This window comes from Bison bison, unplaced genomic scaffold, assembly GCF_000754665.1.
Source record: "Bison bison bison isolate TAMUID 2011002044 unplaced genomic scaffold, Bison_UMD1.0 scf7180017864508, whole genome shotgun sequence".
Taxonomy (NCBI): domain Eukaryota; kingdom Metazoa; phylum Chordata; class Mammalia; order Artiodactyla; family Bovidae; genus Bison; species Bison bison.
Window position 1 is genome coordinate 10,903,601 of NW_011495064.1, and position 13,880 is coordinate 10,917,480.

Here is a 13,880-nt window from a genome sequence, read left to right on the forward strand (position 1 = left end):
ACCCCCACCCCCAGAGGTTAAGTTCTCACAGCTAGTTAAGTTCCTAAGCCAGGATTTGAATTTAGCCCTGGTGGAGTTTCTAAAAGGATCATAAGGCAATGAGAAGCAGAGCAGGAAGTTAGAGACAGAAGAGGGTGGGAGGAACTGGAAAGGATGTCCAGAGAGGGCCTAGTATGTGCTGGGGTTTCAGGCCATGACTCATCCTTCTTCAGCCGCTTGGGTCCTGACCCAGTCCAGCTGACATCCAACTGAGGGCTCTTTCCCAGGAGAGCCTGGTGGAAGTACTGCTGGCTTGGGAAAAGAGGGCATATGGGTGGGGAGGAGGGGACATGGAGCTATCCCTGAGGTAGGGAGAGGGGGTGAAGGTCTGGGATCCAGATCCTGTGTCAGGATTCCCAAAATGGTCTGCCCAAAGGATGGGAGGTTTTTAGGGCATTCTCCACTGTGGGGCCGTGGGAGAGTGGATTCAGACCAGAGGGCTGTGGGGGCAGTGGCAGACAGGGTGTCTGGGCCCCTAAGCCAGCTCATCCAGGCTGGATACCATGACTTCTCTGCAGCCCTTTATACCAATGTATTCCAATGTATATACCATCCTCCCTCTGGCAAGCTCCCAGGCCAATAGTCACCTTGGAGAGCACTTGTAACGTGGAGGGGTCTCCTGGTCTCTGGCAGTTCTAGACCCTGGAGCCCTTTCCAGGGTGAGGACAGTGCTCCTGGAGGTACCGTCCCTCTGCCACTAGATCTCTCTGGTTAACGCTGCCGCTGGAGCCTAATGGGGCCAGGTGGACAGAGGGAGCGAGGGGCTGCCTGCAGCTCACTCTCGTGACAGCTGGGAGCTTATATCATCTGCGCTCACTGCAGGCGTGGCGGCTCCCCAGGGTACCTGGTCTTGAGGTTCCCCTGAGGACCAGCCATACTGCCTGCATCGTGCTGCATGTGCAATGGACAGGGCTAGGGAAGAATCCGTGAGTGCTGGGGCTGGGACCAAAAGGCAAGTCAGGAGGGGGCTGAGGCTGTTGCGCAGCCCTACCCCCCTCACTTGTTTGGGGTATTTGTGGTAGAAGCTGGATGCAGAATGAGATGGGGGTGGGCAGGCAACAAACCTTAGCAGAGATGGGATCCTGGTGCAGGCAGGCATGGTGGAGGTGGGGACAGCTGTGTAGCCTGAGAGGGCTTTCTGGTGGAGGGGGCACTGTACATGTTGGCCTATTTAAAGAGTCAGGAAGGGAAACGTGGATAGTGAGGGTGATGAGATGAGGTGAGAGGTGATGAGAGTCTGGCCTAGCCCAAGTAGGGAAGGAAGAATCAGCAGGTAGGTCAGACAAGGCAATTCCTGCACGCAGTAATTTAGGGTGTTCAGGTCTTGGAGACTTGAAGGCTAGAGTCATCAGGGACAGAAGCAAGGGCACAGAGTGTGAAAGAGAGCTGGTGTGAGGGAGAAGACAGGTTTTGATGTTGGGCAGTCACATTCACCCTCCTCTTCCAATGCTATCACTCCACTTGGCTTGCTTCTGATTTGTATACACTGTAATAGGGTTAGTCTTCCAGTTGCTGTCTGAAGCCTTCCCCATCACCTCAGCCAGAGACAAATAGGGCCTGTTTCCTGAGTGCATTTGTGCCATGACCTGGCACTTACAGAGCAGCCATTAATGTCTGCATCCCTCACCTCCCAGCTGGATTTCAAATGTGAAGCCTTCGACAGCACAGGGATGCTCTAGTGTTATTACTGAGTGAATGTTACTGGGGCTGAGGTAGCATCATTAAAATAAGTACACACTACTTCCTCCCAGCCCCCACCTCCTTCCAGGTACACCATATGTTGGGCATTTTGCTAAGTGCCTGCTCAGCAACTCGCTCTTGACCTTCTGTTTCACCTGCCTTCCTGTCTGTCTTCACCTCCCATACTCAGAAGGCCAGCAGGTGGCAGGCTCCAAAATCTGGGGTGTGTACTGCATTCTGTACAGCATGGGTGAACACTGTAGGTAGTATGCTTCTCCACTGACCCCTTACCAACTAGATGTCCTCTCTCATCACTTGAGTCTTTGGGGTAAGCCAGGATCTACCATCTGTGGCCATTCCCTTTAGGTAGTGGTTCTCAGCCTGGGCTGCACCTCAAGGTCACTTGGGGAATTCTCCCAAAAATGCACATGCCCCACCTGTTAAGAGATTCTTATTCTGCTAATCTGAGGTGGGGCCTGGTGACCTTTTTTTAAAAAAATCAGAAGATTTAATTTTTTTAAAAGGTAACACAATTTCCAATAGTACGGTAGATTTATAAACTATCATAAGTTGACTTTCCATTCCTGGTTCCCAGCCCCACAACCACTACTGTTTTATGTGTATCTGTGGATATGGATATGCATATATAAATATTGTGCCCAAATAGAAGCATGCTGTAATACTGTTCTACTATCGTTTCTCACTTCATATATTTTGAATAGTTTCATTTTTGCATACATGTCTACCTTAATGTCTGCAATATTCCATATTCTGTGGTATAGATGTACTATAACTTATTCAACCAATGCCCTATTGAAGGACTTTTAATCTTGGTGTTTTAAATTGATGCTGCAATGAATATGGCTCTGCCCACAAGTGTCACTATATTTGTAGAATAAAATCCTAGATGGTGCATAGCTGGAGAAAAGGATGTGAATTTGTAGTTTTTACAGATTTTTCCAAATTGTGCTCCAAAGAGGCTGAAAAAATTTATACTCCTGAAGGGCATCTGTATTTTTACAAAGCTTCTCTGGTTATTCCTGGGCAGTTGAAGTTGAGACTCAGTCCCTGCCCTTTAGTTGCCTGAAACCTAAGTTCATCAGTTTCTTGTTGACCACAGCCCACTTAGGGACTGAAAGGTGCATCAGCCTGTCCCCAATTGATATTTCCTTCTCTTCCTTATCCCCACTCTGGCTAGGACACAGAGTTGCAAAGAAAGTTAGACCATGAGATCCGGATGAGGGAAGGGGCCTGCAAGCTGCTGGCGGCCTGCTCCCAGCGAGAGCAGGCTCTGGAGGCCACCAAGAGCCTGCTGGTGTGCAACAGCCGCATCCTCAACTACATGGGCGAGCTGCAGCGGCGCAAGGAGGCACAGGTGCTGAAGAAGACAGGCCGGCGGTAAGCAAGGGGAGGCGAGGCTTTATGGGGATAGTGGTGCTCTGGATATATATATGGAGCATGGAGCATGGAGCACCTCGAAGATGACTTCCTGATGAAGACTTCCCAGGGACCTAGAAGATACCTTGATGTTTATCACCACAGTGTGCTGCCCAGAGGCACACTAGTGAGTTGCTAGGGCCCAGTAAAGCCCGTGTGTCTGGTGAAAGGCTGCTAGTCTGAGGATAGTAATGCAGGAGTGCTAATTTGCTAAGCCGTGCCTGTGATCTGACAAGCCTGTTTGTCTGGCTTCTGGAAAGCTAATTTTCTCAAAGCCAGTTCACCAAATGGTCAATTTGCTAAATGACCAATTAGTCATTTACTGTAACAGACAGTAGCTATTGTACTTGGGGTTTGCCTCATTTGAGGCAGAAATTGGGAGAAATAATAATAAAAATAATTTAAGTAAAAGCCTGCTGCTGCTGCTGCTAAGTCGCTTCAGTCATGTCCAACTCTGTGCGACCCCATAGATGGCAGCCCACCAGGCTCCCCCATCCCTGGGATTCTCCAGGCGAGAACACTGGAGTGGGTTGCCATTTCCTTCTCCAATGCATGAAAGTGAAAAATGAAAGTGAAGTCACTCAGTCGTGTCCGAGTCTATCGACCCCATGGACTGCAGCCTACCAGGCTCCTCCATCCATGGGATTTTTCAGGCAAGAGTACTGGAGTAGGGTGCCATTGCCTTCTCCGAAGTAAAAGCCTACCCATTCATATAAATTAGACTGTGTACTAAAAGGACTCAATCTGACAAAACTGTAGTGAAATGGTTGAGGTGATACTCTGGTAAAACTAAAATGTGGGAGAAAATATTTGGCAAATTGATCAATTCTGAGAACTGACCATTTTTTTGTAAATTGGTCACTTGGAAAATTGGCTTCTGGCAAAGTAACCTGTTTGACCCCACAAGGCTGAGTGGGGAGAAGGTCCAGGCCCCTCGCAGGCATAGTGTCCATTCCAGCTCACACACAAGGAGGTTGCCAGGAGGCCTCTAGAGTTCACCCATGAAGACACCAGGGCAAGGCAGGAACCCCTCAACGGCTGCTCCATAAAGTTAAAGGAAGAGCAAGCAGGCATAGGGACAGCTTCTACTTTGAGTCTGCTGTCTCTTAAGAGGTGGCCGTTGACAAGCTCTGCCTTGCCCAAGTCCTCACACATCCCATACAGTGTGATCTGTGGCACACCGTAAGTCCCTGGCAGCTGAACACGTTGCCATCAGTGCCACATCATTTAGTTTAAGGCTGTTCCAAGTCTCTAGTTTCATCATGACGAATTATAAATTAGTATGGAGAAGCTGGCCACCACCTTAGGAAAGGGACACATGCTCAGTGAGTTCTAATGTTAGGCAGGGAGGGGAGGAAGACCGGATGTCCCTCCCACAGTGGAGGAACTGGGGAACTTGGGGCACTGGGAAGGTTTAGCCAATCTAGCCAGAAGGTTAGAGGGGAAATCAAAGCTGGGGGGGGGGGGGGGAGATGGAGAGAGATTTGTGATAAATGGGATACAAATGTCCCCTATTTGGGTTCTTGATTTTCTGACTGAGTAACCTCCTTTATTGAAGTGATGAGATGGCGGAGACAAGTACCCTCCTTTGTTGTTAAAAAGAAAGCCTGCACACTCCTCCAAGCCTGAGGAGAATCCTTGAAAGGGAGTCTCTCTGTGGGCAACCTGTCTCCTCAAGCCCCACTTCTTCCTGGCAGGAGTCTAGGGAGGTGGTCAGGAAGGGTGCTTGCTGGGGGTGGCCTGAGCTTGTACTGTGTGTGTGAGCTAAGTGCCTCTAGTATTCCCAAGCCCAACAACCTCCTGGGTTCAAAGGACAACTCTCCCTAACAGTCCTTCAGCTCTGCCAATGTCAGCCTGGCAGGGATCTGGCAGCTGAGCCCTGGGCCGGGGGGGTCCTAGAGCCTTTGGGAACCAGAGCCAGGGGGAATAGTGTCAAGAGGCCAGGCTAGGATGTTGTGATTTGCCCACAGGCCTTCGGACAGTGGGCCACCCACTGAGCGCTCCCCCTGCCGTGGCCAGATCTGCATTTCTGGTAAGAAGCACAACTACCCCAGCTGCTGGCATTCTTTGCCCAGTGATAAGATCTCCTGTCCTGTCTTGATGTCTGTTCCTATCCCTCTGCCCCTTAGATCTTCGGATTCCACTCATGTGGAAGGACACAGAATATTTCAAGAACAAAGGCGGTGAGTTCCACACATGTGGGACAGACTTAAGGGAGTGGCCCTGAGATTGGAGGTCCCCTCGGGGGCACATCATTACCGGTTTTGCTCTCGGCCCCCAGACCTGCACCGCTGGGCTGTGTTCCTGCTGCTGCAGATAGGGGAACACATTCAGGACACAGAGATGATCCTGGTGGACAGGACCCTCACAGACATCTCCTTTCAGAACAACGTGCTCTTGTGGGTACCTCATCCCTGTGGCTCCCCACTTTTTCTGCTAGGCTCTAATCATGTAGCTGCAGAGGAGGGGAGGAAGAGAAGGAGGGAGGGAGCTGGGCCTTCCCTGTGGAGCTGTCCTGTACTTGCAGGACATCCATCCTAACCCCAGTGCCGCTCCCTGGACTGGCCCAGACTATCCTCCCCTCCTTGCTTCCTCCCATATTCCTACAGTGCTGAGGCAGGGCCAGACTTTGAACTGCGGCTGGAGCTGTATGGGGCCTGTGTGGAAGAGGAGGGGGCCCTGGCTGGAGCCCCCAAGAGGCTTGCTACCAAACTCAGCAGCTCCCTGGGCCGCTCCTCAGGGAGGCGTGTCCGAGCATCGCTGGAGACTGCTGGGGGCTCAGGCAGCAGTCCCATCTTGCTTCCCACTCCGGCTGTGGGGTAAGCACCTATTTTCCTCCCTGGCCCTCAGCTGGCCACTGGTGATCTCTAAGCTGTGTTGAGCATGCGGAGCCTATTTTCAACTGTTGCCAGGACATGCAGACAGATATGAATGAGCAGTGGTCACATACTGGGAGGCACTCTGGCCCATACCTCAGGTACTTCAAACAGCCAACTGAGAAGACCAACAGGAATGCAGGAAGAGCTAGGTTCTGGGGTCTTCACTGCTTTTGCAGCAACAGATACACCTTATATAGATATAACAGAGTGCCCCTGGCTACAGCAGAATAGCCTGGGTGCTGTGGTGTTGCCTACAGGCACCTGGAGGCATCTAGTAGACTCACTGGGTCTCTGAGGAGCAGTTTGAGAACCTTGCAGGTAATGAACAGATTGCTTATTTTGGAGACAGATGCAGATTCAGATTCAAGTTCTACCTCCTCAGCTTTATTTTGGGGCAGACTTCTTAACCTGTTTAAGCCTCAAGCTGCCTCGTCTATGAACTAAAGAATGCCACCAACCTCAGGGCTGTTGTGGGAATACAGTGGGATAACGTATTTAAAGCACAGGCCCCAGCACTTAGCGGGAGTACAGTATATGTCTGTTTCATCCCCTGTGGGGGAGGCAAGCTAGCTTTCTGTGGGGCAGCCTAAACAGGGGGGCAGACCTGCTCAGCTCTTACTGCTCTTGCCACCCAGCATGCCCCTCACTTGGCTGCTGCCCACTTCTCTGTCCTGCAGTGGTCCTCGTTACCACCTCTTGGCTCATACCACGCTCACCCTAGCAGCTGTGCAAGATGGGTTCCGCACACATGACCTCACCCTCGCCACTCCTGGTGAGTATGTATCTATGTGGGGGACGCTGGATGATGAGAAGAGGGGCTGATAGATGGTTCCTTCGGTTCCTTCCCCTTCACATTTCCCACCCTCACCCTGCACTTCTCTCTCCCCCAGAGGAGAGCCCTGCCTGGCTGCCCCTTTACGGTAGCATGTGTTGCCGCCTGGTGGCTCAGCCCCTCTGCATGACTCAGCCTACTGCAAGTGGTACCCTCAGGGTGCAGGTGAGGGACCCTGAGGAGTGGAAGGGAAGTGGGAGAAGACAAAGGAGAGCCAGATCACGTAGGGATCAAAGAACCATTGAAAACGTAAGATCTGGGTGGAGGAAGGAGGGGCACGGTAAGATGAAAGGAGGGTAAGGTAGGAGGGTGGGCAGAAAGGAGTCATTTTTCTGTGGGGGGCTGGGAAGAAGGGTGTTGGGGGTGTGATTCCCCTAGGAAACCTTGAGTCATTTATGCAGCAAGCAGGGGAGCCGCGGGACTGGGTGCAAGTACACGGAGTCCTGAAAGGCACAAACCTCTTCTGTTACCGGCAACCTGAAGACACAGACACTGGGGACGAGCCGCTGTTTACTATCGCAATCAACAAGGTGATGAGTCTCTGGTGGTGAAGCCACCAGGTGCCAGGGTTCGGGAACCTCTCCATCAGGCCCTGGGAGGGCACAGAGGGCACAGAGACCTCAGAGAGATTAAAGCTAGCTTCCTGCTCCCAACAGCACCACACCCTGCTTCAGGGCCAGGGATGCTGAGGGACCGTGTTCTCCCCACCAGCATCACGGAAAACGAGTCCCTTCTACTCACCAGCCTCCGCCCCTGCCAAGTGTCACAGAGAGTTCGATTGCCAGTTTAGGACTTTTCATCCTCCTCCCATCTTTCTTCAGATTCCAGTCTGCGTCTCTTTTACCCTTTCCTGGTTTTCTCTCCCAGCCCAAGTCCAAGAACTTCTTTGTTTCCTAGCCCTTTTGCTGGCACTCCTGCCGACTTTTATAAAAGTATTGAGGGGCCTTAGTGTTCCTGTTCCTGCCTGCCTCCTCACCTTCCCTGCCTTGCTCCATCCCTCCTTTCCTGTCTCCATCTGCTCCTTTTCCTGACTAAGGATGACTTGTCTCATTCCAGTCCTTTCTTGCCATTTCTTCCCACTCTGATCAGTAGGAGCCAAGTGAGAGGGCTTGGTGAAAGCTCCACAAGTTCCTCCTTCTAAGGGTAGGGATGACCAAGCCTGCCTGATGTCACTGCTGACTTCTGTGACCAAGGTGAAGGTGGAAGCAGATCTTGGATTTCTCCTCTAGGAGACTCAAGTCCGGGCAGGGGAGCTGGACCAGGCAGCCAGCTGGCCCTTCACCCTGAGCATCAGTAACCGGTATGGGGAGGAAGAGGTAACGCACACTCTTCAGGCAGAGAGTCGGGGAGCCCTGCAGAGCTGGATGGAGGCTCTGTGGCAGCTTTTCTTTGACATGAGTAAGAGGAGGGGTCTGAATTGGGGCTTGTTATTTTTACCAAAGTAAAATTATTTGATAATTCTTATAATTAAAAATTATATAATACAATATTAAATTATTATAATAATTCTTATAATAATACAATACTTTTTGAAATGAGCCTGTTTTCAAGAATGTGTGGAAGGGAATGTAGCAGGGGAGAAGGCAGCCCACCCCCATCAATGCTCTCCCCTCAGGTCAGTGGAAGCAGTGCTGTGATGAAATAATGAAAATTGAAACACCTGCTCCTCGGAAACCACCCCAAGTGCTGGCCAAGCAGGGGTCCCTGTACCATGAAATGGGTGAGTGAAAATGCACTGTGGGGTCCTCATGGGCAGCTGCGTTGGGAGCTTCAGGGGAACCCAGATAGTGGAGACAGAGAGAAAGCACACTGTGGGCTAAGGCAGAACTCTGGGGACCCAAGTCCCACCCAGGAGTCCTTTCCCTTCTCCAGCTCTTCTTAAAATCACCTCCACCAAAGTCCAAACAAATCCTTGTAGAACCAGACTCATTTCATGGATTTTTTTTTCCTAATTTTTTCTTTCCTGTTTCCCTTTCTGCATGTGGATTCCTGTCTGTTCCTCTGACCCTTCACTTGCCCGGCAATGCTTTAATTTTCCTCCTCTTTCTTGGTTTCTTCACCTCCTTCTGCCTACTCCCCTCTCGCTGTCCACCCACTGCCCCCATGTGCCACAGTCTGATCAGAGCCTGTGGCTCCTGGGGGCCCGTGTGAGGGGCTGCTCCTGCAGGATAATGCAGTCTCAGCAGAGATCCGGGCTCTGCTTTCCTCCTCTTACACTGACAGGTGATGCTCAGGGCTGAGTAGCTCTGGGGCCCAAGCTCTGACTCCCCTCCCCTCGATCCCTTCCTGATGCCACAGCTATTGAGCCGCTGGATGACATCGCAGCAGTGACAGACATCCTGGCCCAGCGGGAGGGCGCGAGGCTGGAGACACCCCCACCCTGGCTAGCAGTGTTTACAGACCAGCCTGCCTTGCCTGGCCCCTGCTCACCTGCTTCAGTGGCCCCAGCTCCAGCCCGGATCCATTCCTTGCCCTGGGGGAGACCCCGAACATTCTCTCTGGATGCTGTCCCCTCAGACCGTTCCCCTGGGGCTTCTCACTTGGTCGCCCCTCTCCCCCTGCAGCGATCCCCACGATCCAGAGGCCTCTGCAGCAAAGGCCCACCCCACACTTGGCTCCAGTCACCAGTGTGAGAGAGAAAGGTGCTGGCAATAGGATCTGGCCAGAAGAGGGGAAGATGTGTGTGCAGCTGGGCTCGGATTCAGCACTGTTTGCAGCAGGCTGACCAGCTTGGCCTCCCCTTCCTCTGCTGGAGTCGGGGTAGGCTGAGAAGGGGTATCAGAAGCCCCTTTAAGCTGTGGTTGCCACGGTGCTGAGGGACTTGTTCCCAGGGCTGGCTGGGACCCCGTAAACCCTTCCTGGGAGAAAACTGGAACCAACCCTGCCCTACCTCCCTGCATTAACCAGCTTTGAGAATGGCACTGAAGAGCCTTGGGAGGGAACACACCTCCCTTGTGACTTTTACATTGACCATTAAAGTTATTTAACATCACCCTTCACCTGGTTGTTGAGAACAGATTGCCTCTTGACTTGGTCAGGACCCACCATAGCCTTTTATCCCTGGAGCTTATTCACTAGGTGTGAAGTGTGACCATGAGATTGAGTAATCAGACAAGGGCTGGGTGGAGGGGGAGTACTTTATAAATACCACAGGGCAACAGAGGGCTGCTCTTCTCTCATATGCTGCTGAATCTCAGGATCTCAGCGACGTCATAGCCAGTCACAGCAAAGGAGCTGCCTGAGGGGTCACAGAATCGGGCACCACACAGCTGGGTGTCAGGCACACACTCACCATGACAGTGTTCCACCTGGGAGAGAAGACAGCTGTTCAGGCCTGTGGCCTCATCCTCGGGCCCTCATTCCATTCCTCTTATGACACATACCTCAATGTAGCCATCCTCTGGGCTTCTGCTCAACTTCCAGATGTGTACGAAAGTGTCTTCAGCCGCAGAGAGTAGCTATTTTAAAGAAAGGCAAGGAGGACCAGTGGGAGTCAGAATGTGCTGACAGAGGGCTGGTATAGGCTGTAAAGCTCAGTCCAGGTGCCTGGGAAGGGGGCTACCCTGAGAGGCAGAGATAAGTCTGTGGAGTGCCTCTCAACATCCCAGCACCAGGAAACAAGGCTTTGCAAGGTCAGAGCTGGAGACTGACCTTGCCCACCTCAGGAGCCAGGTCCAGGGCACAGATGGCCCGGGCGTGGGCATCGATCTGGACGTGTACAGTTCCTGTACTGGCTTCATATAGACGCACTTGCCCGTTCCCGTAGCCTGCTGCTATGGTTCCCTGCCACAGCTGCACAGAAGAGCACGGGACCCTGCAAGGGTGACATCGCACTTTGATTTCCCAGACCTAAGCCCACTCCCCACCTTGAAGCTACCTCAGGAAGGCCTCAGCCCCCTTCTGCCTCACCTACCCGAATCCTGGAATCTGGGTCAGTAATTTGAATTTGGGCCCTGATCTCCAGACACACAGCAAGCCCGAGTCATCTGCTGTCACAGTGTCAGCCACGCAGTCCTGAGGGGAAAGGCAGGATTAGCCCTTTTTTCTCCCTGCTGGGTCCTGTATACAGGGCAGGAGGGGAAGGGAGGCAGTATTTGCATCTTTGTCTTTCCAGGGAAAGGGGAAGATGTGGAGCCATCACTGGCTGGAAGGGTCTCTTGGAAGCATTAAATGCTTTCGTTATATTCCTTATAGAGTCTGACTCCCTGCCCCAACCCCAGCACACACCCCGTGTGTCAGGGTATACAATTGTCCTCATTGGATGAATGATGAAACTAAGGCCACAGTGTTAGGGCCTTCTGGAGGTCTTGCACTGAGCCAGTCACAGTCATGACTGAACTCTGGGACTCTTGACAGCCCCTCAACCCAGGCAGCCAACAGAGCCCATGGGCCCAACTTTGTGCCAGGTGTAGTGTAGCATAGGAATTATAAGATACATACCCTGTTTTCAAGAGGTTTACAATCTAATCAGGGAGGTAAGAGTTGTCTTTGCAGGCAGTGTCAATTCAGGGTTCAGCTAAGGGAGACGAGTGGGGGCTGGAAGAGGGGGAGGCTTCCAGGAGAGGATAGCACTGGAGGTGGGCCTCAATAGGGTGGACTCGCCCAAGCTCAGAGAAGGAAGCCACACATGTCAGAAACCATCGGTCCCAACTCCTCCATTCACACCAGGATCGTAAAGTATGAGTGAACTATTAAGTACCACATAAATAGAAAGTATTTCTGGACTCATCACTGGACTTGAGGTTGCTGAAACTTAGCAAAGTCCACTAATTTGCCCAAAGTCATTCAGCTGCTTAATGGCAAAGCCAAGGCTTGAACCCAGGTCCCCTGCTTTCCCAAGGTGGGGAAGGCCCTCAGATTCACTGGAACAGGTAGGGGGGATCCACTCACCTGTCCCTGGGCAGGCTCAGTGGCAATGTCTGAGATTGGTGTCTGGTGCCTTGCCAGCTCTTCACTCAGTACAATGTTGGGACCCTTCGTGGGGATGTCAAACACCAGTACCTGGCCCGACCATGTTCCTGCAGAACCAGTGCTCCACTGATGGCTTCCTGATGCTCCCAGGTCTCCAGCCACCATGTTCAGCCCTCCCTCCATCCCAGAAACCTTAGTAACAAACCCACCTCTCAATGTTCCAACAGCCCCACTCCCAACATTCACTGCCCTTTTCCTATACCATCCTGACCCTCTGAACCCCTCCATGCCTTTTTGGAGTTTCTCAGACCCTCCTTCACTCCCACCCCTCTAACACTCCACAATTTCCTCAGACCTTCAGCAGCATCCTGGTCAAAGCCCACACCCCTATACCTCAGCACTCTCCAATGCCCTGCCTTTGGCCCCCTCACCCACACAGACGTAGTGGCCACTGGCAGCAATTCCTCGGGCAAACACAGCCTGCACTGAGTATGAGAGGGGAAAACGATTAGAAGTATTATCCCCCCTAGGCCCAGCAAACACTCCCTACCCCCAACCCAGTCCTGCAGGTACCTAGAGAGGCATCTCCAGCGTCCAGTGCATGCCAGTAGACCATGACAGAGCCATCAGACTCGTACATCTGGAAGACCAGGGCAAGGACGGGGTCATAACCCAGCTGACCTTTGCTGAGCTCTGTACCAACTACTCCACATACTCATGTTAACCTTAGCCTGTTTAATCCTCAAAATTACCCTGGGAGGGAGGCGCTACTTTTATCTCTATTTAACAGAAGACACTGAGGCTCTGAGAAGTTCACTAAATTGCCCAAGGTCACACAACTAATAGAAGGGCAGATATTGGAGGTGGCACTTAAGAATTGGAAAACAAGGAAGGTATGAAGATGAGAAATGAGGGGGCTAAGCATGAAACAGCTTGGAAATGTTTAGAAGTAAGATCGCTGGGTTGGGAAGATCCCCTGGAGGAGGAAATGGCAACCCACTCCAGTATTCTTGCCTGGAGAATCCCATGGACAGAGGAGCCTGGCCGGCTACAGACCACGGGGTCGCAGAGTCAGACACGACTGAGCGACTAAGCACAGCACACACACTAGGGGCCTTGGCGAGAAGTTAAGACTCTAGCGGGGGAGGATAGGAAGGTCCTCGTCTTACTTGTATTCCTCGATGAGAGGTGAGTACCAGCAATACTCGGAAAGGGAGGACACACCAGTGGATCTAGAGGGAGATAAATCAGAGTAAGAAGTAGGGCAGAGGACATGAGGACTCGAAAGTGTGGAAATTCAGACAGTCAGGGAAGGCCTATTCCTTCAGGTTTGGAGAGGAAGTACCGGGTTCTAGGTAGGGCGGGGTTCAGCAACACCACTCCCAACTCCACGCCTCACCTGGGTGATAAGTGGGGGGCTCACTCCAGCGCCCTCCTTAGCGTGGAGTTGGCGCTGGGCCAAGGGCACACCCTCAGGAGCAGCGCTGAGTAGCTGGGCGCTGGGTCCATGAACTACTCCAAAATGAGTGAGGTTGCGGGCGGGCAGCTGCAGCACACTGAGGTTGTTGCACAGGGCGGCCGCCGAGCCTCGAAGCGGGATGGAGCGCTCCCGGCGGAACATTCTTGGGGAGAGACGGTCGATCCCAGGCGCGCGGAAAGCAGAAGATAGCCGAGATTCCTAAGGGGGCTTGGGGGTGGAGTGGTGCTGACAGAAGGCAGTGGGAAAGCCCCCGGCGACTGGGTCGCGAGGTGAATGAACGAGGGCCTCGGGGATGATGATGGGGGTTGGTGGTCACATGTGTGGGAAGGGTAACGCGGAGCTGGCGAGGGGAACCCTAGGGCTGAGTCATGAGGTGATGGGGGGAACCCCAGAGGAGGAATGGTGATGGCCCAGGACCCAGTGGCCCCAAAAGCCCGAGTCAAGGCAGGATGAAGCAGGGTAGCCCCTAGGCTCTTCCTCCCTCAGCCTGGCTCCCCGAAGCCCCCGGACCAGGTCAGAGGTCACACCAGCAGTTCCGAGACTCCAGAAGCGTTCGGTCTCTCCGAATCCGCCGCCACCATAGAGACGACGCACGTACGCACAGCCGTTGGGTGGGGTGAAC

At 52.7% G+C, this 13,880-nt stretch overlaps 2 protein-coding genes across 5 annotated transcripts in view; one reads left to right on the top strand and one right to left on the bottom strand.

Annotated features, from left to right (window-relative positions):
- Positions 1 to 9,866, top strand: part of RTKN (rhotekin) — a 14,421-nt gene extending 4,555 nt beyond the window's left edge. For 2 of the 3 annotated variants that reach the window (XM_010829723.1, XM_010829722.1), the window contains exons 3-13: positions 2,918 to 3,117; positions 5,127 to 5,188; positions 5,286 to 5,339; positions 5,438 to 5,555; positions 5,766 to 5,975; positions 6,713 to 6,807; positions 6,926 to 7,032; positions 7,269 to 7,397; positions 8,097 to 8,265; positions 8,483 to 8,587; positions 9,166 to 9,866. In XM_010829723.1, the coding sequence (XP_010828025.1) occupies positions 2,918 to 3,117; positions 5,127 to 5,188; positions 5,286 to 5,339; positions 5,438 to 5,555; positions 5,766 to 5,975; positions 6,713 to 6,807; positions 6,926 to 7,032; positions 7,269 to 7,397; positions 8,097 to 8,265; positions 8,483 to 8,587; positions 9,166 to 9,500 (1,584 nt within the window). In that variant the 3' untranslated portion in view covers positions 9,501 to 9,866. Of the gene's footprint in view, positions 1 to 2,917; positions 3,118 to 5,126; positions 5,189 to 5,285; positions 5,340 to 5,437; positions 5,556 to 5,765; positions 5,976 to 6,712; positions 6,808 to 6,925; positions 7,117 to 7,268; positions 7,398 to 8,096; positions 8,266 to 8,482; positions 8,588 to 9,165 lie in introns of all 3 variants that reach the window. The other variant, XM_010829721.1, reaches the window with a different exon arrangement.
- A 121-nt stretch (positions 9,867 to 9,987) lies between these two features.
- Positions 9,988 to 13,852, bottom strand: WDR54 (WD repeat domain 54). Of its 2 annotated transcripts, none has more exons than XM_010829725.1 (10): positions 13,786 to 13,852; positions 13,178 to 13,465; positions 12,948 to 13,010; positions 12,352 to 12,418; positions 12,210 to 12,263; positions 11,758 to 11,885; positions 10,781 to 10,881; positions 10,519 to 10,681; positions 10,251 to 10,325; positions 9,988 to 10,175 (listed from the first exon to the last, which is right to left on the bottom strand). In XM_010829725.1, exons 2-10 carry the CDS (start codon positions 13,397 to 13,399, stop codon positions 10,044 to 10,046), a joined length of 1,005 nt encoding a protein of 334 aa, XP_010828027.1. In that variant the 5' UTR covers positions 13,400 to 13,465; positions 13,786 to 13,852; the 3' UTR covers positions 9,988 to 10,043. The 2 variants fall into 2 exon arrangements, with proteins under 2 accessions (XP_010828027.1, XP_010828026.1); XM_010829724.1 differs by having other exon boundaries at positions 13,178 to 13,456; positions 13,786 to 13,846.
- Between the last annotated feature and the right edge of the window lie 28 nt (positions 13,853 to 13,880).

Bases quoted from the DNA above. Each gene is read 5' to 3' on its own strand.
- WDR54 (XM_010829724.1), bottom strand. From the start codon at position 13,839: ATGGTGGCGGCGGATTCGGAGAGACCGAACGCTTCTGGAGTCTCGGAA. The intron at 13,457-13,785 runs GTGTGACCTCTG...AAGCCCCCTTAG, and splicing joins CTGGAGTCTCGGAACTGCTG to GAATCTCGGCTATCTTCTGC. The intron at 10,176-10,250 runs GTATGTGTCATA...CTTCTCTCCCAG, and splicing joins CAGAGGATGGCTACATTGAG to GTGGAACACTGTCATGGTGA.